This window comes from Trichomonas vaginalis, chromosome III, assembly GCF_026262505.1.
Source record: "Trichomonas vaginalis G3 chromosome III, whole genome shotgun sequence".
Classification (NCBI taxonomy): Eukaryota; Parabasalia; order Trichomonadida; family Trichomonadidae; genus Trichomonas; species Trichomonas vaginalis.
The window spans coordinates 11,697,601-11,721,696 of record NC_067205.1 but is presented as its reverse complement, the minus strand read 5'-3'; the positions used below and the strand labels follow the sequence as shown (position 1 = coordinate 11,721,696).

General features: G+C 34.2%; 7 protein-coding genes and 2 pseudogenes across 9 annotated transcripts; all 9 read left to right on the top strand.

Moving 5' to 3' along the window:
- The first annotated feature begins 387 nt into the window (after positions 1-387).
- Positions 388-1,026, top strand: TVAGG3_0684510 (annotated as a pseudogene). Its single transcript has one exon. A coding segment is annotated over exon 1 (639 nt).
- A 1,280-nt stretch (positions 1,027-2,306) lies between these two features.
- On the top strand, positions 2,307-3,383 carry TVAGG3_0684500 (annotated as a pseudogene). The gene has a single exon. A coding segment is annotated over exon 1 (1,077 nt).
- An 8,540-nt stretch (positions 3,384-11,923) lies between these two features.
- Positions 11,924-13,072, top strand: TVAGG3_0684490 (glycine-rich protein family; the record flags this gene model as incomplete). The annotated part of the gene is made up of 1 exon (XM_051242799.1): positions 11,924-13,072. The coding sequence occupies one exon, from the start codon at positions 11,924-11,926 to the stop codon at positions 13,070-13,072; it is 1,149 nt and encodes a 382-aa protein (XP_051089386.1).
- Positions 13,073-13,850: 778 nt separating this feature from the next.
- Positions 13,851-14,925, top strand: TVAGG3_0684480 (glycine-rich protein family; the record flags this gene model as incomplete). Its single annotated transcript, XM_051242798.1, has 1 exon — positions 13,851-14,925. A coding segment is annotated over one exon (1,075 nt), but the record flags the coding sequence as incomplete, so codon positions are not given.
- A 629-nt stretch (positions 14,926-15,554) lies between these two features.
- On the top strand, positions 15,555-16,855 carry TVAGG3_0684470 (glycine-rich protein family; the record flags this gene model as incomplete). Its single annotated transcript, XM_051242797.1, has 1 exon — positions 15,778-16,855. A coding segment is annotated over one exon (1,078 nt), but the record flags the coding sequence as incomplete, so codon positions are not given.
- Positions 16,856-17,704: 849 nt separating this feature from the next.
- Positions 17,705-18,666, top strand: TVAGG3_0684460 (glycine-rich protein family; the record flags this gene model as incomplete). The annotated part of the gene is made up of 1 exon (XM_051242796.1): positions 17,705-18,666. A coding segment is annotated over one exon (962 nt), but the record flags the coding sequence as incomplete, so codon positions are not given.
- Positions 18,667-19,630: 964 nt separating this feature from the next.
- Positions 19,631-20,269, top strand: TVAGG3_0684450 (glycine-rich protein family; the record flags this gene model as incomplete). The annotated part of the gene is made up of 1 exon (XM_051242795.1): positions 19,631-20,269. A coding segment is annotated over one exon (639 nt), but the record flags the coding sequence as incomplete, so codon positions are not given.
- A 1,518-nt stretch (positions 20,270-21,787) lies between these two features.
- Positions 21,788-22,701, top strand: TVAGG3_0684440 (glycine-rich protein family; the record flags this gene model as incomplete). Its single annotated transcript, XM_051242794.1, has 1 exon — positions 21,789-22,701. A coding segment is annotated over one exon (913 nt), but the record flags the coding sequence as incomplete, so codon positions are not given.
- Positions 22,702-23,484: 783 nt separating this feature from the next.
- TVAGG3_0684430 (glycine-rich protein family) lies at positions 23,485-24,076 on the top strand (the record flags this gene model as incomplete). The annotated part of the gene is made up of 1 exon (XM_051242793.1): positions 23,485-24,076. A coding segment is annotated over one exon (592 nt), but the record flags the coding sequence as incomplete, so codon positions are not given.
- Between the last annotated feature and the right edge of the window lie 20 nt (positions 24,077-24,096).

Here is a 24,096-nt window from a genome sequence, read left to right as displayed (position 1 = left end):
CGGTATACGTATTCAACAACATAGAAATATATGTCGAAACCTTCATTTAAGAAAAGTTGCAAAATATATTAAAATCGAATTGTCTATCTAATTAAAGAGGTCAATAGAAAGGCCAGGATCAGCTGATTCGTGTATTCAAAGATAATGTGATTTTATTGGTTTCATAAAGATATATTCATAAAATCAAGTAAAAACTTTCAAAAAATAAAATGCAGTTTAACCTTATTGAATATATTAGTATGTCCTTGAACAAGGAGACCAGTAACATGAAGTACATGGTCGAATATCATGAAAGGATTCGGTCTAAGGCAAAATTGAAACCGAACAAAGAAGTTAAGAAATTATGATTCCATCCGTTATAGTCGATAAGTTTATATAAGTCGTTAAATGATTTCATATCATCTTGTAAATGAATCTATTAGGACTGAAGATGTTATTGTTGATGAAACTAATAAAAGATATATCTTCAAGTATCCATGTACATCAAATAGTGAATGTACAGATTATTTTGTTAGTTTACCTGCAGGTGTGTACAAATTTGAGTTGTATGGTGCCTCAGGAGGAGCAACTGAAGGAAAAGTTTCGACTTTCATTGATTCGAATGGAAATTGCACGAGTCAAGAGATTGTAACTGCATTCGCGGAAACACAGAATGCAAGAAAAAGAATAGTCGAGGAGGCTCTGGCGGTTATATCTCAGGAACAATAATACTTTCTAAGCGAACAACCACTTTTTTTACAATCGGCGGTCGCGGAATCTATACATACAAAATTACAGAGGAACAAACAGAGCGATGCTATATCCAAGAAAATATGGTTGCTGGAGGATATGGCGGTGGCGGATACGCAGCTAATTGGTATCGAAATGAAGTTGATAATGGCTCAGGGAGCGGAGGCGGCCAAACATGTGTCAAATTTGAGAAGAACGATCTCTGGCATCGCGTTATTGTAAGCGGCGGCGGTGGTGGCTCAGACAATAGTGCTAGCGTGAATACTGAGTTTCGAGGTCCAGATGATGGCTCAGGAGGTTCAGGAGGAGGAATTATTTCGCAAGGTTATTGGGTAGATGGAAAATATAATGGCGAAAATTGGCAAATTCTTCTTTTGGCTTCAGTTTTGGATATGGAGAATCTGCACGACAATATTCATCATTACATGAGCACGGTGTTAAATCTGCGGATGGTACAAGTGACCGTCCAGGTGCAGGAGCTGGTTGGTTTGCGGTTTGCAGGATTGAATAGAAATGGAGGTTCAGGAGGAGGAAGTTCATGGGCACTAACTAAAGCATTAGATTACCCAGTGGAAATATCACAGTCTACGATAGTTTTTTATAAAATATTGGTAGTCAACCATATGCATTCAACTCTAGTGATGGTTATTTCTTCAATGATATTCGAAACTATGCTGGTATTTGGGAAGGCAACGGACAACTCATTTTAACAATTCTCGACACTTTGAAATGTCCCACTTTCTATTCATCATATATCCCTTCTTCAATATTATTCACTTTTATCATTTTAGGATTAAACTAAATTTTCCGATTTGAAATGACGAACGTTATATTTTTTGATATAAAGCTAGATTTAAACTATTCCTCTAATATGCTATATAAAATTTCATATCATACTGGTAACATAATAAAATCAAAAATTACTATGGGTTCAACTACTTAATCTTGTATGAATTTTATTTTGTTATGTTTTCCATAAGTTTGATTTTCTTGTCAAACTAAAAATGCATTTATGGAATTTGCATAATGAGAGAGACATAGTTTTCATAAATCAATTTGTTAATATTTTTTATTTCATTTCCATGAAATAAGACTTGGACTTAGAAACCGAGAATAATATGTTTTTATCGAGAATTCAATTAAATTTCATCGATTAAACAACAAGAAAATATTACGATAATCATCGGTATACGTAATTTCAACAACATATAGAATATTTAGTTCGAAACCTTCATTTAAGAAAAGTTGCAAAATATATTTAAAATCGAATTGTCTATCTAATTAAAGAGGTCAATAGAAAGGCCAGGATCAGCTGATTCGTGTATTCAAAGATAATGTGATTTTATTGGTTTCATAAAGATATATTCATAAAATCAAGTAAAAACTTTCATAAAAAATAAATGCAGTTTAACCTTATTGAATATATTAGTATGTCCTTGAACAAGGAGACCAGTAACATGAAGTACATGTCGAATATCATGAAAGGATTCGGTCTAAGGCAAAATTGAAACCGAACAAAGAAGTTAAGAAATTATGATTCCTCCGTTATAGTCGATAAGTTTATATAAGTCGTTAAAATGATTTCATATCATCTTGTAAATGAATCTATTAGGACTGAAGATGTTATTGTTGATGAAACTAATAAAAGATATATCTTCAAGTATCCATGTACATCAAATAGTGAATGTACAGATTATTTTGTTAGTTTACCTGCAGGTGTGTACAAATTTGAGTTGTATGGTGCCTCAGGAGGAGCAACTGAAGGAAAAGTTTCGACTTTCATTGATTCGAATGGAAATTGCACGAGTCAAGAGATTGTAAATGCATTCGGCGGAAACACAGAATGCAAGAAAAAGAATAGTCGAGGAGGCTCTGGCGGTTATATCTCAGGAACAATAATACTTTCTAAGCGAACAACCATTTTTTTACAATCGGCGTCGCGGAATCTATACATACAAAATTACAGAGGAACAAACAGAGCGATGCTATATCCAAGAAAATATGGTTGCTGGAGGATATGGCGGTGGCGGATACGCAGCTAATTGGTATCGAAATGAAGTTGATAATGGCTCAGGGAGCGGAGGCGGCCAAACATATGTGTCAAATTTGAGAAGAACGATCTCTGGCATCGCGTTATTGTAAGCGGCGGCGGTGGTGGCTCAGACAATAGTGCTAGCGTGAATACTGAGTTTCGAGGTCCAGATGATGGCTCAGGAGGTTCAGGAGGAGGAATTATTTCGCAAGGTTATTGGGTAGATGAAAATATAATGGCGAAAGATTGGCAAATTCTTCTTTTGGCTTCAGTTTTGGATATGGAGAATCTGCACGACAATATTCATCATTACATGAGCACGGTGTTAAATCTGCGGATGGTACAAGTGACCGTCCAGGTGCAGGAGCTGGTTGGTTTGGCGGTTTTGCAGGATTGAATAGAAATGGAGGTTCAGGAGGAGGAAGTTCATGGGCACTAACTAAAGCATTAGATTACCCCAGTGGAAATATCACAGTCTACGATAGTTTTTATAAAAATATTGGTAGTCAACCATATGCATTCAACTCTAGTGATGGTTATTTCTTCAATGATATTCGAAACTATGCTGGTATTTGGGAAGGCAACGGACAACTCATTTTAACAATTCTCGACACTTTGAAATGTCCCACTTTCTATTCATCATATATCCCTTCTTCAATATTATTCACTTTTATCATTTTAGGATTAAACTAAAATTTTCCGATTTGAAATGACGAACGTTATATTTTTGATATAAAGCTAGATTTAAACTATTCCTCTAATATGCTATAAAAATTTCATATCATACTGGTAACATAATAAAATCAAAAATTACTATGGGTTCAACTACTTAATCTTGTATGAATTTTATTTTGTTATGTTTTCCATAAGTTTGATTTTCTTGTCAAACTAAAAATGCATTTATGGAATTTGCATAATGATGAGAGCAACATAGTTTTCATAAATCAATTTGTTAATATTTTTTATTTCATTTCCATGAAATAAGACTTGGACTTAGAAACGAGAATAATATGTTTTTATCGAGAATTCAATTAAATTTCATCGATTAAACAACAAGAAAATATTACGATAATCATCGGTATACGTAATTTCAACAACATATAGAATATTATGTCGAAACCTTCATTTAAGAAAAGTTGCAAAATATATTTAAAATCGAATTGTCTATCTAATTAAAGAGGGTCAATAGAAAGGCCAGGATCAGCTGATTCGTGTATTCAAAGATAATGTGATTTTATTTGGTTTCATAAAGATATATTCATAAAATCAAGTAAACTTTCATAAAAAATAAATGCAGTTTAACCTTATTGAATAATTTAGTATGTCCTTGAACAAGGAGACCAGTAACATGAAGTACATGGTCGAATATCATGAAAGGATTCGGTCTAAGGCAAAATTGAAACCGAACAAAGAAGTTAAAAATTATGATTCCATCCGTTATAGTCGATAAGTTTATATAAGTCGTTAAATGATTTCATATCATCTTGTAAATGAATCTATTAGGACTGAAGATGTTATTGTTGATGAAACTAATAAAAGATATATCTTCAAGTATCCATGTACATCAAATAGTGAATGTACAGATTATTTTGTTAGTTTACCTGCAGGTGTGTACAAATTTGAGTTGTATGGTGCCTCAGGAGGAGCAACTGAAGGAAAAGTTTCGACTTTCATTGATTCGAATGGAAATTGCACGAGTCAAGAGATTGTAACTGCATTCGGCGGAAACACAGAATGCAAGAAAAAGAATAGTCGAGGAGGCTCTGGCGGTTATATCTCAGGAACAATAATACTTTCTAAGCGAACAACCACTTTTTTTACAATCGGCGGTCGCGGAATCTATACATACAAAATTACAGAGGAACAAACAGAGCGATGCTATATCCAAGAAAATATGGTTGCTGGAGGATATGGCGGTGGCGGATACGCAGCTAATTGGTATCGAAATGAAGTTGATAATGGCTCAGGGAGCGGAGGCGGCCAAAACATGTGTCAAATTTGAGAGAACGATCTCTGGCATCGCGTTATTGTAGCGGCGGCGGGTGGTGGCTCAGACAATAGTGCTAGCGTGAATACTGAGTTTCGAGGTCCAGATGATGGCTCAGGAGGTTCAGGAGGAGGAATTATTTCGCAAGGTTATTGGGTAGATGGAAAATATAATGGCGAAAGATTGGCAATTCTTCTTTTGGCTTCAGTTTTGGATATGGAGAATCTGCACGACAATATTCATCATTACATGAGCACGGTGTTAAATCTGCGGATGGTACAAGTGACCGTCCAGGTGCAGGAGCTGGTTGGTTTGCGGTTTTGCAGGATTGAATAGAAATGGAGGTTCAGGAGGAGGAAGTTCATGGGCACTAACTAAAGCATTAGATTACCCCAGTGGAAATATCACAGTCTACGATAGTTTTTATAAAAATATTGGTAGTCAACCATATGCATTCAACTCTAGTGATGGTTTATTCTTCAATGATATTCGAAACTATGCTGGTATTTGGGAAGGCAACGGACAACTCATTTTAACAATTCTCGACACTTTGAAATGTCCCACTTTCTATTCATATATATCCCTTCTTCAATTTATTCACTTTTATCATTTTAGGATTAAACTAAAATTTTCCGATTTGAAATGACGAACGTTATATTTTTTGATATAAAGCTAGATTTAAACTATTCCTCTAATATTCTATAAAAATTTCATATCATACTGGTAACATAATAAAATCAAAAATTACTATGGGTTCAACTACTTAATCTTGTATGAATTTTATTTTTGTTATGTTTTCCATAAGTTTGATTTTCTTGTCAAACTAAAAATGCATTTATGGAATTTGCATAATGATGAGAGCAACATAGTTTTCATAAATCAATTTGTTAATATTTTTTATTTCATTTCCATGAAATAAGACTTGGACTTAGAAACCGAGAATAATATGTTTTTATCGAGAATTCAATTAAATTTCATCGATTAAACAACAAGAAAATATTACGATAATCATCGGTATACGTAATTTCAACAACATATAGAATATTATGTCGAAACCTTCATTTAAGAAAAGTTGCAAAATATATTTAAAATCGAATTGTCTATCTAATTAAAGAGGTCAATAGAAAGGCCAGGATCAGCTGATTCGTGTATTCAAAGATAATGTGATTTTATTGGTTTCATAAAGATATATTCATAAAATCAAGTAAAAACTTTCATAAAAAATAAATGCAGTTTAACCTTATTGAATATATTAGTATGTCCTTGAACAAGGAGACCAGTAACATGAAGTACATGTCGAATATCATGAAAGGATTCGGTAAGGCAAAATTGAAACCGAACAAAGAAGTTAAGAAATTATGATTCCATCCGTTTAAGTCGATAAGTTTATATAAGTCGTTAAATGATTTCATATCATCTTGTAAATGAATCTATTAGGACTGAAGATGTTATTGTTGATGAAACTAATAAAAGATATATCTTCAAGTATCCATGTACATCAAATAGTGAATGTACAGATTATTTTGTTAGTTTACCTGCAGGTGTGTACAAATTTGAGTTGTATGGTGCCTCAGGAGGAGCAACTGAGGAAAAGTTTCGACTTTCATTGATTCGAATGGAAATTGCACGATCAAGAGATTGTAACTGCATTCGGCGGAAACACAGAATGCAAGAAAAAGAATAGTCGAGGAGGCTCTGGCGGTTATATCTCAGGAACAATAATACTTTCTAAGCGAACAACCACTTTTTTTACAATCGGCGGTCGCGGAATCTATACATACAAAATTACAGAGGAACAAACAGAGCGATGCTATATCCAAGAAAATATGGTTGCTGAGAGATATGGCGGTGGCGGATACGCAGCTAATTGGTATCGAAATGAAGTTGATAATGGCTCAGGGAGCGGAGGCGGCCAAACATGTGTCAAATTTGAGAAGAACGATCTCTGGCATCGCGTTATTGTAAGCGGCGGCGGTGGTGGCTCGACAATAGTGCTAGCGTGAATACTGAGTTTCGAGGTCCAGATGATGGCTCAGGAGGTTCAGGAGGAGAATTATTTCGCAAGGTTATTGGGTAGATGGAAAATATAATGGCGAAAGATTGGCAAATTCTTCTTTTGGCTTCAGTTTTGGATATGGAGAATCTGCACGACAATATTCATCATTACATGAGCACGGTGTTAAATCTGCGGATGGTACAAGTGACCGTCCAGGTGCAGGAGCTGGTTGGTTTGGCGGTTTTGCAGGATTGAATAGAAATGGAGGTTTAGGAGGAGGAAGTTCATGGGCACTAACTAAAGCATTAGATTACCCCAGTGGAAATATCACAGTCTACGATAGTTTTTATAAAAATATTGGTAGTCAACCATATGCATTCAACTCTAGTGATGGTTATTTCTTCAATGATATTCGAAAACTATGCTGGTATTTGGGAAGGCAACGGACAACTCATTTTAACAATTCTCGACACTTTGAATGTCCCACTTTCTATTCATCATATATCCCTTCTTCAATATTATTCACTTTTATCATTTTAGGATTAAACTAAAATTTTCCGATTTGAAATGACGAACGTTATATTTTTTGATATAAAGCTAGATTTAAACTATTCCTCTAATATGCTATAAAAATTTCAATCATACTTGGTAACATAATAAAATCAAAAATTACTATGGGTTCAACTACTTAATCTTGTATGAATTTTATTTGTTATGTTTTCCATAAGTTTGATTTTCTTGTCAAACTTAAAAATGCATTTATGGAATTTGCATAATGATGAGAGCAACATAGTTTTCATAAATCAATTTGTTAATATTTTTTATTTCATTTCCATGAAATAAGACTTGGACTTAGAAACCGAGAATAATATGTTTTTATCGAGAATTCAATTAAATTTCATCGATTAAACAACAAGAAAATATTACGATAATCATCGGTATACGTAATTTTCAACAACATATAGAATATTATGTCGAAACTTCATTAAGAAAAGTTGCAAAATATATTTTTCGAATTGTCTATCTAATTAAAGAGGTCAATAGAAAGGCCAGGATCAGCTGATTCGTGTATTCAAAGATAATGTGATTTTATTGGTTTCATAAAGATATATTCATAAAATCAAGTAAAAACTTTCATAAAAAATAAATGCAGTTTAACCTTATGAATATATTAGTATGTCCTTGAACAAGGAGAGACCAGTAACATGAAGTACATGGTCGAATATCATGAAGGATTCGGTCTAAGGCAAAATTGAAACCGAACAAAGAAGTTAAGAAATTATGATTCCATCCGTTATAGTCGATAAGTTTATATAAGTCGTTAAATGATTTCATATCATCTTGAATGAATCTATTAGGACTGAAGATGTTATTGTTGATGAAAACTAAAATAAAGATATATCTTCAAGTATCCATGTACATCAAATAGTGAATGTACAGATTATTTGTTAGTTTACCTGCAGGTGTGTACAAATTTGAGTTGTATGGTGCCTCAGGAGGAAGCAACTGAAGGAAAAGTTTCGACTTTCATTGATTCGAATGGAATTGCACGAGTCAAGAGATTGTAACTGCATTCGGCGGAAACACAGAATGCAAGAAAAGAATAGTCGAGGAGGCTTCTGGCGGTTATATCTCAGGAACATAATACTTTCTAAGCGAACAACCACTTTTTTTACAATCGGCGGTCGCGGAATCTATACATACAAAATTACAGGAACAAACAGAGCGATGCTATATCCAAGAAAATATGGTTGCTGGAGGATATGGCGGTGGCGGATACGCAGCTAATTGGTATCGAAATGAAGTTGATAATGGCTCAGGGAGCGGAGGCGGCCAAACATGTGTCAAATTTGAGAAGAACGATCTCTGGCATCGCGTTATTGTAAGCGGGGCGGTGGTGGCTCAGACAATAGTGCTAGCGTGAATACTGAGTTTCGAGGTCCAGATGATGGCTCAGGAGGTTCAGGAGGAGGAATTATTTCGCAAGGTTATTGGGTAGATGGAAAATATAATGGCGAAAGATTGGCAAATTCTTCTTTTGGCTTCAGTTTTGGATATGGAGAATCTGCACGACAAATTCATCATTACATGAGCACGGTGTTAAATCTGCGGATGGTACAAGTGACCGTCAGGTGCAGGAAGCTGGTTGGTTTGGCGGTTTTGCAGGATTGAATAGAAATGAGGTTCAGGAGGAGGAAGTTCATGGGCACTAACTAAAGCATTAGATTACCCCAGTGGAATAATCACACAGTCTACGATAGTTTTTATAAAAAAATATTGGTAGTCAACCATATGCATTCAACTCTAGTGATGGTTATTTCTTCAATGATATTCGAAACTATGCTGGTATTTGGGAAGGCAACGGACAACTCATTTTAACAATTCTCGACACTTTGAAATGTCCCACTTTCTATTCATCATAATCCCTTCTTCAATATTATTCACTTTTTATCATTTTAGGATTAAACTAAAATTTTCCGATTTGAAAATGACGAAACGTTATATTTTTGATATAAAGCTAGATTTAAACTATTCCTCTAATATGCTATAAAAATTTCATATCATACTGGTAACATAATAAAAATCAAAAATTACTATGGGTTCAACTACTTAATCTGTGTATGAATTTTATTTTGTTATGTTTCCATTAAGTTTGAATTTTCTTGTCAAACTAAAAATGCAATTTATGGAATTTGCATAATGATGAGAGCACATAGTTTTCATAAATCAATTTGTTAATATTTTTTATTTCATTTCCATGAAATAAGACTTGGACTTAGAACCGAGAATAATATGTTTTTATCGAGAATTCAATTAAATTTCATCGATTAAACAACAAGAAAATATTACGATAATCATCGGTATACGTAATTTCAACAACATATAGAATATTATGTCGAAACCTTCATTTAAGAAAAGTTGCAAAATATATTTAAAAATCGAATTGTCTATCTAATTAAAGAGGTCAATAGAAAGGCCAGGATCAGCTGATTCGTGTATTCAAAGATAATGTGATTTTATTGGTTTCATAAAGATATATTCATAAATCAAGTAAAAACTTTCATAAAAAATAAATGCAGGTTAACCTTATTGAATATATTAGTATGTCCTTGAACAAGGAGACCAGTAACATGAAGTACATGGTCGAATATCATGAAAGGATTCGGTCTAAGGCAAAATTGAAACCGAACAAAGAAGTTAAGAAATTATGATTCCATCCGTTATAGTCGATAAGTTTATATAAGTCGTTAAATGATTTCATATCATCTTGTAAATGAAATCTATTAGGACTGAAAGATGTTATTGTTGATGAAACTAATAAAAGATATATCTTCAAGTATCCATGTACATCAAATAGTGAATGTACAGATTATTTTGTTAGTTTACCTGCAGGTGTGTACAAATTTGAGTTGTATGGTGCCTCAGGAGGAGCAACTGAAGGAAAAAGTTTCGACTTTCATTGATTCGAATGGAAATTGCACGAGTCAAGAGATTGTAACTGCATCGGCGGAAACACAGAATGCAAGAAAAAGAATAGTCGAGGAGGCTCTGGGCGTTATATCTCAGGAACAATAATACTTTCTAAGCGAACAACCACTTTTTTACAATCGGCGGTCGCGGAAATCTATACATACAAAATTACAGAGGAACAAACAGAGCGATGCTATATCCAAGAAAATATGGTTGCTGGAGGATATGGCGGTGGCGGATACGCAGCTAATTGGTATCGAAATGAAGTTGATAATGGCTCAGGGAGCGGAGGCGGCCCAAAACATGTGTCAAATTTGAGAAGAACGATCTCTGGCATCGCGTTATTGTAAGCGGCGGCGGTGGTGGCTCAGACAATAGTGCTAGCGTGAATACTGAGTTTCGAGGTCCAGATGATGGCTCAGGAGTTCAGGAGGAGGAATTATTTCGCAAGGTTATTGGGTAGATGGAAAAATATAATGGCGAAAGATTGGCAAATTCTTCTTTTGGCTTCAGTTTTGGATATGGAGAATCTGCACGACAATATTCATCATTACATGAGCACGGTGTTAAATCTGCGGATGGTACAAGTGACCGTCCAGGTGCAGGAGCTGGTTGGTTTGGCGGTTTTTGCAGGATTGAATAGAAATGGAGGTTCAGGAGGAGGAAGTTCATGGGCACTAAAAGCATTAGATTACCCCAGTGGAAATATCACAGTCTACGTTTTTTTAAAAAATATTGGTAGTCAACCATATGCATTCAACTCTAGTGATGGTTATTTCTTCAATGATATTCGAAACTATGCTGGTATTTGGGGAAGGCAACGGACAACTCATTTTAACAATTCTCGACACTTTGAAATGTCCCACTTTCTATTCATCATATATCCCTTCTTCAATATTATTCACTTTTATCATTTTAGGATTAAACTAAAATTTTCCGATTTGAAATGACGAACGTTATATTTTTTGATATAAAGCTAGATTTAAACTATTCCTCTAATATGCTATAAAAATTTCATATCATACTGGTAACATAATAAAATCAAAAATTACTATGGGTTCAACTACTTAATCTTGTATGAATTTTATTTTGTTATGTTTTCCATAAGTTTGATTTTCTTGTCAAACTAAAAATGCATTTATGGAATTTGCATAATGATGAGAGCAACATAGTTTTCATAAATCAATTTGTTAATATTTTTTATTTCATTTCCATGAAATAAGACTTGGACTTAGAAACCGAGAATAATATGTTTTTATCGAGAATTCAATTAAATTTCATCGATTAAACAACAAGAAAATATTACGATAATCATCGGTATACGTAATTTCAACAACATATAGAATATTATGTCGAAACCTTCATTTAAGAAAAGTTGCAAAATATATTTAAAATCGAATTGTCTATCTAATTAAAGAGGTCAATAGAAAGGCCAGGATCAGCTGATTCGTGTATTCAAAGATAATGTGATTTTATTGGTTTCATAAAGATATATTCATAAAATCAAGTAAAAACTTTCATAAAAAATAAATGCAGTTTAACCTTATTGAATATATTAGTATGTCCTTGAACAAGGAGACCAGTAACATGAAGTACATGGTCGAATATCATGAAAGGATTCGGTCTAAGGCAAAATTGAAACCGAACAAAGAAGTTAAGAAATTATGATTCCATCCGTTATAGTCGATAAGTTTATATAAGTCGTTAAATGATTTCATATCATCTTGTAAATGAATCTATTAGGACTGAAGATGTTATTGTTGATGAAACTAATAAAAGATATATCTTCAAGTATCCATGTACATCAAATAGTGAATGTACAGATTATTTTGTTAGTTTACCTGCAGGTGTGTACAAATTTGAGTTGTATGGTGCCTCAGGAGGAGCAACTGAAGGAAAAGTTTCGACTTTCATTGATTCGAATGGAAATTGCACGAGTCAAGAGATTGTAACTGCATTCGGCGGAAACACAGAATGCAAGAAAAAGAATAGTCGAGGAGGCTCTGGCGGTTATATCTCAGGAACAATAATACTTTCTAAGCGAACAACCACTTTTTTTACAATCGGCGGTCGCGGAATCTATACATACAAAATTACAGAGGAACAAACAGAGCGATGCTATATCCAAGAAAATATGGTTGCTGGAGGATATGGCGGTGGCGGATACGCAGCTAATTGGTATCGAAATGAAGTTGATAATGGCTCAGGGAGCGGAGGCGGCCAAACATGTGTCAAATTTGAGAAGAACGATCTCTGGCATCGCGTTATTGTAAGCGGCGGCGGTGGTGGCTCAGACAATAGTGCTAGCGTGAATACTGAGTTTCGAGGTCCAGATGATGGCTCAGGAGGTTCAGGAGGAGGAATTATTTCGCAAGGTTATTGGGTAGATGGAAAATATAATGGCGAAAGATTGGCAAATTCTTCTTTTGGCTTCAGTTTTGGATATGGAGAATCTGCACGACAATATTCATCATTACATGAGCACGGTGTTAAATCTGCGGATGGTACAAGTGACCGTCCAGGTGCAGGAGCTGGTTGGTTTGGCGGTTTTGCAGGATTGAATAGAAATGGAGGTTCAGGAGGAGGAAGTTCATGGGCACTAACTAAAGCATTAGATTACCCCAGTGGAAATATCACAGTCTACGATAGTTTTTATAAAAATATTGGTAGTCAACCATATGCATTCAACTCTAGTGATGGTTATTTCTTCAATGATATTCGAAACTATGCTGGTATTTGGGAAGGCAACGGACAACTCATTTTAACAATTCTCGACACTTTGAAATGTCCCACTTTCTATTCATCATATATCCCTTCTTCAATATTATTCACTTTTATCATTTTAGGATTAAACTAAAATTTTCCGATTTGAAATGACGAACGTTATATTTTTTGATATAAAGCTAGATTTAAACTATTCCTCTAATATGCTATAAAAATTTCATATCATACTGGTAACATAATAAAATCAAAAATTACTATGGGTTCAACTACTTAATCTTGTATGAATTTTATTTTGTTATGTTTTCCATAAGTTTGATTTTCTTGTCAAACTAAAAATGCATTTATGGAATTTGCATAATGATGAGAGCAACATAGTTTTCATAAATCAATTTGTTAATATTTTTTATTTCATTTCCATGAAATAAGACTTGGACTTAGAAACCGAGAATAATATGTTTTTATCGAGAATTCAATTAAATTTCATCGATTAAACAACAAGAAAATATTACGATAATCATCGGTATACGTAATTTCAACAACATATAGAATATTATGTCGAAACCTTCATTTAAGAAAAGTTGCAAAATATATTTAAAATCGAATTGTCTATCTAATTAAAGAGGTCAATAGAAAGGCCAGGATCAGCTGATTCGTGTATTCAAAGATAATGTGATTTTATTGGTTTCATAAAGATATATTCATAAAATCAAGTAAAAACTTTCATAAAAAATAAATGCAGTTTAACCTTATTGAATATATTAGTATGTCCTTGAACAAGGAGACCAGTAACATGAAGTACATGGTCGAATATCATGAAAGGATTCGGTCTAAGGCAAAATTGAAACCGAACAAAGAAGTTAAGAAATTATGATTCCATCCGTTATAGTCGATAAGTTTATATAAGTCGTTAAATGATTTCATATCATCTTGTAAATGAATCTATTAGGACTGAAGATGTTATTGTTGATGAAACTAATAAAAGATATATCTTCAAGTATCCATGTACATCAAATAGTGAATGTACAGATTATTTTGTTAGTTTACCTGCAGGTGTGTACAAATTTGAGTTGTATGGTGCCTCAGGAGGAGCAACTGAAGGAAAAGTTTCGACTTTCATTGATTCGAATGGAAATTGCACGAGTCAAGAGATTGTAACTGCATTCGGCGGAAACACAGAATGCAAGAAAAAGAATAGTCGAGGAGGCTCTGGCGGTTATATCTCAGGAACAATAATACTTTCTAAGCGAACAACCACTTTTTTTACAATCGGCGGTCGCGGAATCTATACATACAAAATTACAGAGGAACAAACAGAGCGATGCTATATCCAAGAAAATATGGTTGCTGGAGGATATGGCGGTGGCGGATACGCAGCTAATTGGTATCGAAATGAAGTTGATAATGGCTCAGGGAGCGGAGGCGGCCAAACATGTGTCAAATTTGAGAAGAACGATCTCTGGCATCGCGTTATTGTAAGCGGCGGCGGTGGTGGCTCAGACAATAGTGCTAGCGTGAATACTGAGTTTCGAGGTCCAGATGATGGCTCAGGAGGTTCAGGAGGAGGAATTATTTCGCAAGGTTATTGGGTAGATGGAAAATATAATGGCGAAAGATTGGCAAATTCTTCTTTTGGCTTCAGTTTTGGATATGGAGAATCTGCACGACAATATTCATCATTACATGAGCACGGTGTTAAATCTGCGGATGGTACAAGTGACCGTCCAGGTGCAGGAGCTGGTTGGTTTGGCGGTTTTGCAGGATTGAATAGAAATGGAGGTTCAGGAGGAGGAAGTTCATGGGCACTAACTAAAGCATTAGATTACCCCAGTGGAAATATCACAGTCTACGATAGTTTTTATAAAAATATTGGTAGTCAACCATATGCATTCAACTCTAGTGATGGTTATTTCTTCAATGATATTCGAAACTATGCTGGTATTTGGGAAGGCAACGGACAACTCATTTTAACAATTCTCGACACTTTGAAATGTCCCACTTTCTATTCATCATATATCCCTTCTTCAATATTATTCACTTTTATCATTTTAGGATTAAACTAAAATTTTCCGATTTGAAATGACGAACGTTATATTTTTTGATATAAAGCTAGATTTAAACTATTCCTCTAATATGCTATAAAAATTTCATATCATACTGGTAACATAATAAAATCAAAAATTACTATGGGTTCAACTACTTAATCTTGTATGAATTTTATTTTGTTATGTTTTCCATAAGTTTGATTTTCTTGTCAAACTAAAAATGCATTTATGGAATTTGCATAATGATGAGAGCAACATAGTTTTCATAAATCAATTTGTTAATATTTTTTATTTCATTTCCATGAAATAAGACTTGGACTTAGAAACCGAGAATAATATGTTTTTATCGAGAATTCAATTAAATTTCATCGATTAAACAACAAGAAAATATTACGATAATCATCGGTATACGTAATTTCAACAACATATAGAATATTATGTCGAAACCTTCATTTAAGAAAAGTTGCAAAATATATTTAAAATCGAATTGTCTATCTAATTAAAGAGGTCAATAGAAAGGCCAGGATCAGCTGATTCGTGTATTCAAAGATAATGTGATTTTATTGGTTTCATAAAGATATATTCATAAAATCAAGTAAAAACTTTCATAAAAAATAAATGCAGTTTAACCTTATTGAATATATTAGTATGTCCTTGAACAAGGAGACCAGTAACATGAAGTACATGGTCGAATATCATGAAAGGATTCGGTCTAAGGCAAAATTGAAACCGAACAAAGAAGTTAAGAAATTATGATTCCATCCGTTATAGTCGATAAGTTTATATAAGTCGTTAAATGATTTCATATCATCTTGTAAATGAATCTATTAGGACTGAAGATGTTATTGTTGATGAAACTAATAAAAGATATATCTTCAAGTATCCATGTACATCAAATAGTGAATGTACAGATTATTTTGTTAGTTTACCTGCAGGTGTGTACAAATTTGAGTTGTATGGTGCCTCAGGAGGAGCAACTGAAGGAAAAGTTTCGACTTTCATTGATTCGAATGGAAATTGCACGAGTCAAGAGATTGTAACTGCATTCGGCGGAAACACAGAATGCAAGAAAAAGAATAGTCGAGGAGGCTCTGGCGGTTATATCTCAGGAACAATAATACTTTCTAAGCGAACAACCACTTTTTTTACAATCGGCGGTCGCGGAATCTATACATACAAAATTACAGAGGAACAAACAGAGCGATGCTATATCCAAGAAAATATGGTTGCTGGAGGATATGGCGGTGGCGGATACGCAGCTAATTGGTATCGAAATGAAGTTGATAATGGCTCAGGGAGCGGAGGCGGCCAAACATGTGTCAAATTTGAGAAGAACGATCTCTGGCATCGCGTTATTGTAAGCGGCGGCGGTGGTGGCTCAGACAATAGTGCTAGCGTGAATACTGAGTTTCGAGGTCCAGATGATGGCTCAGGAGGTTCAGGAGGAGGAATTATTTCGCAAGGTTATTGGGTAGATGGAAAATATAATGGCGAAAGATTGGCAAATTCTTCTTTTGGCTTCAGTTTTGGATATGGAGAATCTGCACGACAATATTCATCATTACATGAGCACGGTGTTAAATCTGCGGATGGTACAAGTGACCGTCCAGGTGCAGGAGCTGGTTGGTTTGGCGGTTTTGCAGGATTGAATAGAAATGGAGGTTCAGGAGGAGGAAGTTCATGGGCACTAACTAAAGCATTAGATTACCCCAGTGGAAATATCACAGTCTACGATAGTTTTTATAAAAATATTGGTAGTCAACCATATGCATTCAACTCTAGTGATGGTTATTTCTTCAATGATATTCGAAACTATGCTGGTATTTGGGAAGGCAACGGACAACTCATTTTAACAATTCTCGACACTTTGAAATGTCCCACTTTCTATTCATCATATATCCCTTCTTCAATATTATTCACTTTTATCATTTTAGGATTAAACTAAAATTTTCCGATTTGAAATGACGAACGTTATATTTTTTGATATAAAGCTAGATTTAAACTATTCCTCTAATATGCTATAAAAATTTCATATCATACTGGTAACATAATAAAATCAAAAATTACTATGGGTTCAACTACTTAATCTTGTATGAATTTTATTTTGTTATGTTTTCCATAAGTTTGATTTTCTTGTCAAACTAAAAATGCATTTATGGAATTTGCATAATGATGAGAGCAACATAGTTTTCATAAATCAATTTGTTAATATTTTTTATTTCATTTCCATGAAATAAGACTTGGACTTAGAAACCGAGAATAATATGTTTTTATCGAGAATTCAATTAAATTTCATCGATTAAACAACAAGAAAATATTACGATAATCATCGGTATACGTAATTTCAACAACATATAGAATATTATGTCGAAACCTTCATTTAAGAAAAGTTGCAAAATATATTTAAAATCGAATTGTCTATCTAATTAAAGAGGTCAATAGAAAGGCCAGGATCAGCTGATTCGTGTATTCAAAGATAATGTGATTTTATTGGTTTCATAAAGATATATTCATAAAATCAAGTAAAAACTTTCATAAAAAATAAATGCAGTTTAACCTTATTGAATATATTAGTATGTCCTTGAACAAGGAGACCAGTAACATGAAGTACATGGTCGAATATCATGAAAGGATTCGGTCTAAGGCAAAATTGAAACCGAACAAAGAAGTTAAGAAATTATGATTCCATCCGTTATAGTCGATAAGTTTATATAAGTCGTTAAATGATTTCATATCATCTTGTAAATGAATCTATTAGGACTGAAGATGTTATTGTTGATGAAACTAATAAAAGATATATCTTCAAGTATCCATGTACATCAAATAGTGAATGTACAGATTATTTTGTTAGTTTACCTGCAGGTGTGTACAAATTTGAGTTGTATGGTGCCTCAGGAGGAGCAACTGAAGGAAAAGTTTCGACTTTCATTGATTCGAATGGAAATTGCACGAGTCAAGAGATTGTAACTGCATTCGGCGGAAACACAGAATGCAAGAAAAAGAATAGTCGAGGAGGCTCTGGCGGTTATATCTCAGGAACAATAATACTTTCTAAGCGAACAACCACTTTTTTTACAATCGGCGGTCGCGGAATCTATACATACAAAATTACAGAGGAACAAACAGAGCGATGCTATATCCAAGAAAATATGGTTGCTGGAGGATATGGCGGTGGCGGATACGCAGCTAATTGGTATCGAAATGAAGTTGATAATGGCTCAGGGAGCGGAGGCGGCCAAACATGTGTCAAATTTGAGAAGAACGATCTCTGGCATCGCGTTATTGTAAGCGGCGGCGGTGGTGGCTCAGACAATAGTGCTAGCGTGAATACTGAGTTTCGAGGTCCAGATGATGGCTCAGGAGGTTCAGGAGGAGGAATTATTTCGCAAGGTTATTGGGTAGATGGAAAATATAATGGCGAAAGATTGGCAAATTCTTCTTTTGGCTTCAGTTTTGGATATGGAGAATCTGCACGACAATATTCATCATTACATGAGCACGGTGTTAAATCTGCGGATGGTACAAGTGACCGTCCAGGTGCAGGAGCTGGTTGGTTTGGCGGTTTTGCAGGATTGAATAGAAATGGAGGTTCAGGAGGAGGAAGTTCATGGGCACTAACTAAAGCATTAGATTACCCCAGTGGAAATATCACAGTCTACGATAGTTTTTATAAAAATATTGGTAGTCAACCATATGCATTCAACTCTAGTGATGGTTATTTCTTCAATGATATTCGAAACTATGCTGGTATTTGGGAAGGCAACGGACAACTCATTTTAACAATTCTCGACACTTTGAAATGTCCCACTTTCTATTCATCATATATCCCTTCTTCAATATTATTCACTTTTATCATTTTAGGATTAAACTAAAATTTTCCGATTTGAAATGACGAACGTTATATTTTTTGATATAAAGCTAGATTTAAACTATTCCTCTAATATGCTATAAAAATTTCATATCATACTGGTAACATAATAAAATCAAAAATTACTATGGGTTCAACTACTTAATCTTGTATGAATTTTATTTTGTTATGTTTTCCATAAGTTTGATTTTCTTGTCAAACTAAAAATGCATTTATGGAATTTGCATAATGATGAGAGCAACATAGTTTTCATAAATCAATTTGTTAATATTTTTTATTTCATTTCCATGAAATAAGACTTGGACTTAGAAACCGAGAATAATATGTTTTTATCGAGAATTCAATTAAATTTCATCGATTAAACAACAAGAAAATATTACGATAATCATCGGTATACGTAATTTCAACAACATATAGAATATTATGTCGAAACCTTCATTTAAGAAAAGTTGCAAAATATTTTAAAATCGAATTGTCTATCTAATTAAAGAGGTCAATAGAAAGGCCAGGATCAGCTGATTCGTGTATTCAAAGATAATGTGATTTTATTGGTTTCATAAAGATATATTCATAAAATCAAGTAAAAACTTTCATAAAAAATAAATGCAGTTTAACCTTATTGAATATATTAGTATGTCCTTGAACAAGGAGACCAGTAACATGAAGTACATGGTCGAATATCATGAAAGGATTCGGTCTAAGGCAAAATTGAAACCGAACAAAGAAGTTAAGAAATTATGATTCCATCCGTTATAGTCGATAAGTTTATATAAGTCGTTAAATGATTTCATATCATCTTGTAAATGAATCTATTAGGACTGAAGATGTTATTGTTGATGAAACTAATAAAAGATATATCTTCAAGTATCCATGTACATCAAATAGTGAATGTACAGATTATTTTGTTAGTTTACCTGCAGGTGTGTACAAATTTGAGTTGTATGGTGCCTCAGGAGGAGCAACTGAAGGAAAAGTTTCGACTTTCATTGATTCGAATGGAAATTGCACGAGTCAAGAGATTGTAACTGCATTCGGCGGAAACACAGAATGCAAGAAAAAGAATAGTCGAGGAGGCTCTGGCGGTTATATCTCAGGAACAATAATACTTTCTAAGCGAACAACCACTTTTTTTACAATCGGCGGTCGCGGAATCTATACATACAAAATTACAGAGGAACAAACAGAGCGATGCTATATCCAAGAAAATATGGTTGCTGGAGGATATGGCGGTGGCGGATACGCAGCTAATTGGTATCGAAATGAAGTTGATAATGGCTCAGGGAGCGGAGGCGGCCAAACATGTGTCAAATTTGAGAAGAACGATCTCTGGCATCGCGTTATTGTAAGCGGCGGCGGTGGTGGCTCAGACAATAGTGCTAGCGTGAATACTGAGTTTCGAGGTCCAGATGATGGCTCAGGAGGTTCAGGAGGAGGAATTATTTCGCAAGGTTATTGGGTAGATGGAAAATATAATGGCGAAAGATTGGCAAATTCTTCTTTTGGCTTCAGTTTTGGATATGGAGAATCTGCACGACAATATTCATCATTACATGAGCACGGTGTTAAATCTGCGGATGGTACAAGTGACCGTCCAGGTGCAGGAGCTGGTTGGTTTGGCGGTTTTGCAGGATTGAATAGAAATGGAGGTTCAGGAGGAGGAAGTTCATGGGCACTAACTAAAGCATTAGATTACCCCAGTGGAAATATCACAGTCTACGATAGTTTTTATAAAAATATTGGTAGTCAACCATATGCATTCAACTCTAGTGATGGTTATTTCTTCAATGATATTCGAAACTATGCTGGTATTTGGGAAGGCAACGGACAACTCATTTTAACAATTCTCGACACTTTGAAATGTCCCACTTTCTATTCATCATATATCCCTTCTTCAATATTATTCACTTTTATCATTTTAGGATTAAACTAAAATTTTCCGATTTGAAATGACGAACGTTATATTTTTTGATATAAAGCTAGATTTAAACTATTCCTCTAATATGCTATAAAAATTTCATATCATACTGGTAACATAATAAAATCAAAAATTACTATGGGTTCAACTACTTAATCTTGTATGAATTTTATTTTGTTATGTTTTCCATAAGTTTGATTTTCTTGTCAAACTAAAAATGCATTTATGGAATTTGCATAATGATGAGAGCAACATAGTTTTCATAAATCAATTTGTTAATATTTTTTATTTCATTTCCATGAAATAAGACTTGGACTTAGAAACCGAGAATAATATGTTTTTATCGAGAATTCAATTAAATTTCATCGATTAAACAACAAGAAAATATTACGATAATCATCGGTATACGTAATTTCAACAACATATAGAATATTATGTCGAAACCTTCATTTAAGAAAAGTTGCAAAATATATTTAAAATCGAATTGTCTATCTAATTAAAGAGGTCAATAGAAAGGCCAGGATCAGCTGATTCGTGTATTCAAAGATAATGTGATTTTATTGGTTTCATAAAGATATATTCATAAAATCAAGTAAAAACTTTCATAAAAAATAAATGCAGTTTAACCTTATTGAATATATTAGTATGTCCTTGAACAAGGAGACCAGTAACATGAAGTACATGGTCGAATATCATGAAAGGATTCGGTCTAAGGCAAAATTGAAACCGAACAAAGAAGTTAAGAAATTATGATTCCATCCGTTATAGTCGATAAGTTTATATAAGTCGTTAAATGATTTCATATCATCTTGTAAATGAATCTATTAGGACTGAAGATGTTATTGTTGATGAAACTAATAAAAGATATATCTTCAAGTATCCATGTACATCAAATAGTGAATGTACAGATTATTTTGTTAGTTTACCTGCAGGTGTGTACAAATTTGAGTTGTATGGTGCCTCAGGAGGAGCAACTGAAGGAAAAGTTTCGACTTTCATTGATTCGAATGGAAATTGCACGAGTCAAGAGATTGTAACTGCATTCGGCGGAAACACAGAATGCAAGAAAAAGAATAGTCGAGGAGGCTCTGGCGGTTATATCTCAGGAACAATAATACTTTCTAAGCGAACAACCACTTTTTTTACAATCGGCGGTCGCGGAATCTATACATACAAAATTACAGAGGAACAAACAGAGCGATGCTATATCCAAGAAAATATGGTTGCTGGAGGATATGGCGGTGGCGGATACGCAGCTAATTGGTATCGAAATGAAGTTGATAATGGCTCAGGGAGCGGAGGCGGCCAAACATGTGTCAAATTTGAGAAGAACGATCTCTGGCATCGCGTTATTGTAAGCGGCGGCGGTGGTGGCTCAGACAATAGTGCTAGCGTGAATACTGAGTTTCGAGGTCCAGATGATGGCTCAGGAGGTTCAGGAGGAGGAATTATTTCGCAAGGTTATTGGGTAGATGGAAAATATAATGGCGAAAGATTGGCAAATTCTTCTTTTGGCTTCAGTTTTGGATATGGAGAATCTGCACGACAATATTCATCATTACATGAGCACGGTGTTAAATCTGCGGATGGTACAAGTGACCGTCCAGGTGCAGGAGCTGGTTGGTTTGGCGGTTTTGCAGGATTGAATAGAAATGGAGGTTCAGGAGGAGGAAGTTCATGGGCACTAACTAAAGCATTAGATTACCCCAGTGGAAATATCACAGTCTACGATAGTTTTTATAAAAATATTGGTAGTCAACCATATGCATTCAACTCTAGTGATGGTTATTTCTTCAATGATATTCGAAACTATGCTGGTATTTGGGAAGGCAACGGACAACTCATTTTAACAATTCTCGACACTTTGAAATGTCCCACTTTCTATTCATCATATATCCCTTCTTCAATATTATTCACTTTTATCATTTTAGGATTAAACTAAAATTTTCCGATTTGAAATGACGAACGTTATATTTTTTGATATAAAGCTAGATTTAAACTATTCCTCTAATATGCTATAAAAATTTCATATCATACTGGTAACATAATAAAATCAAAAATTACTATGGGTTCAACTACTTAATCTTGTATGAATTTTATTTTGTTATGTTTTCCATAAGTTTGATTTTCTTGTCAAACTAAAAATGCATTTATGGAATTTGCATAATGATGAGAGCAACATAGTTTTCATAAATCAATTTGTTAATATTTTTTATTTCATTTCCATGAAATAAGACTTGGACTTAGAAACCGAGAATAATATGTTTTTATCGAGAATTCAATTAAATTTCATCGATTAAACAACAAGAAAATATTACGATAATCATCGGTATACGTAATTTCAACAACATATAGAATATTATGTCGAAACCTTCATTTAAGAAAAGTTGCAAAATATATTTAAAATCGAATTGTCTATCTAATTAAAGAGGTCAATAGAAAGGCCAGGATCAGCTGATTCGTGTATTCAAAGATAATGTGATTTTATTGGTTTCATAAAGATATATTCATAAAATCAAGTAAAAACTTTCATAAAAAATAAATGCAGTTTAACCTTATTGAATATATTAGTATGTCCTTGAACAAGGAGACCAGTAACATGAAGTACATGGTCGAATATCATGAAAGGATTCGGTCTAAGGCAAAATTGAAACCGAACAAAGAAGTTAAGAAATTATGATTCCATCCGTTATAGTCGATAAGTTTATATAAGTCGTTAAATGATTTCATATCATCTTGTAAATGAATCTATTAGGACTGAAGATGTTATTGTTGATGAAACTAATAAAAGATATATCTTCAAGTATCCATGTACATCAAATAGTGAATGTACAGATTATTTTGTTAGTTTACCTGCAGGTGTGTACAAATTTGAGTTGTATGGTGCCTCAGGAGGAGCAACTGAAGGAAAAGTTTCGACTTTCATTGATTCGAATGGAAATTGCACGAGTCAAGAGATTGTAACTGCATTCGGCGGAAACACAGAATGCAAGAAAAAGAATAGTCGAGGAGGCTCTGGCGGTTATATCTCAGGAACAATAATACTTTCTAAGCGAACAACCACTTTTTTTACAATCGGCGGTCGCGGAATCTATACATACAAAATTACAGAGGAACAAACAGAGCGATGCTATATCCAAGAAAATATGGTTGCTGGAGGATATGGCGGTGGCGGATACGCAGCTAATTGGTATCGAAATGAAGTTGATAATGGCTCAGGGAGCGGAGGCGGCCAAACATGTGTCAAATTTGAGAAGAACGATCTCTGGCATCGCGTTATTGTAAGCGGCGGCGGTGGTGGCTCAGACAATAGTGCTAGCGTGAATACTGAG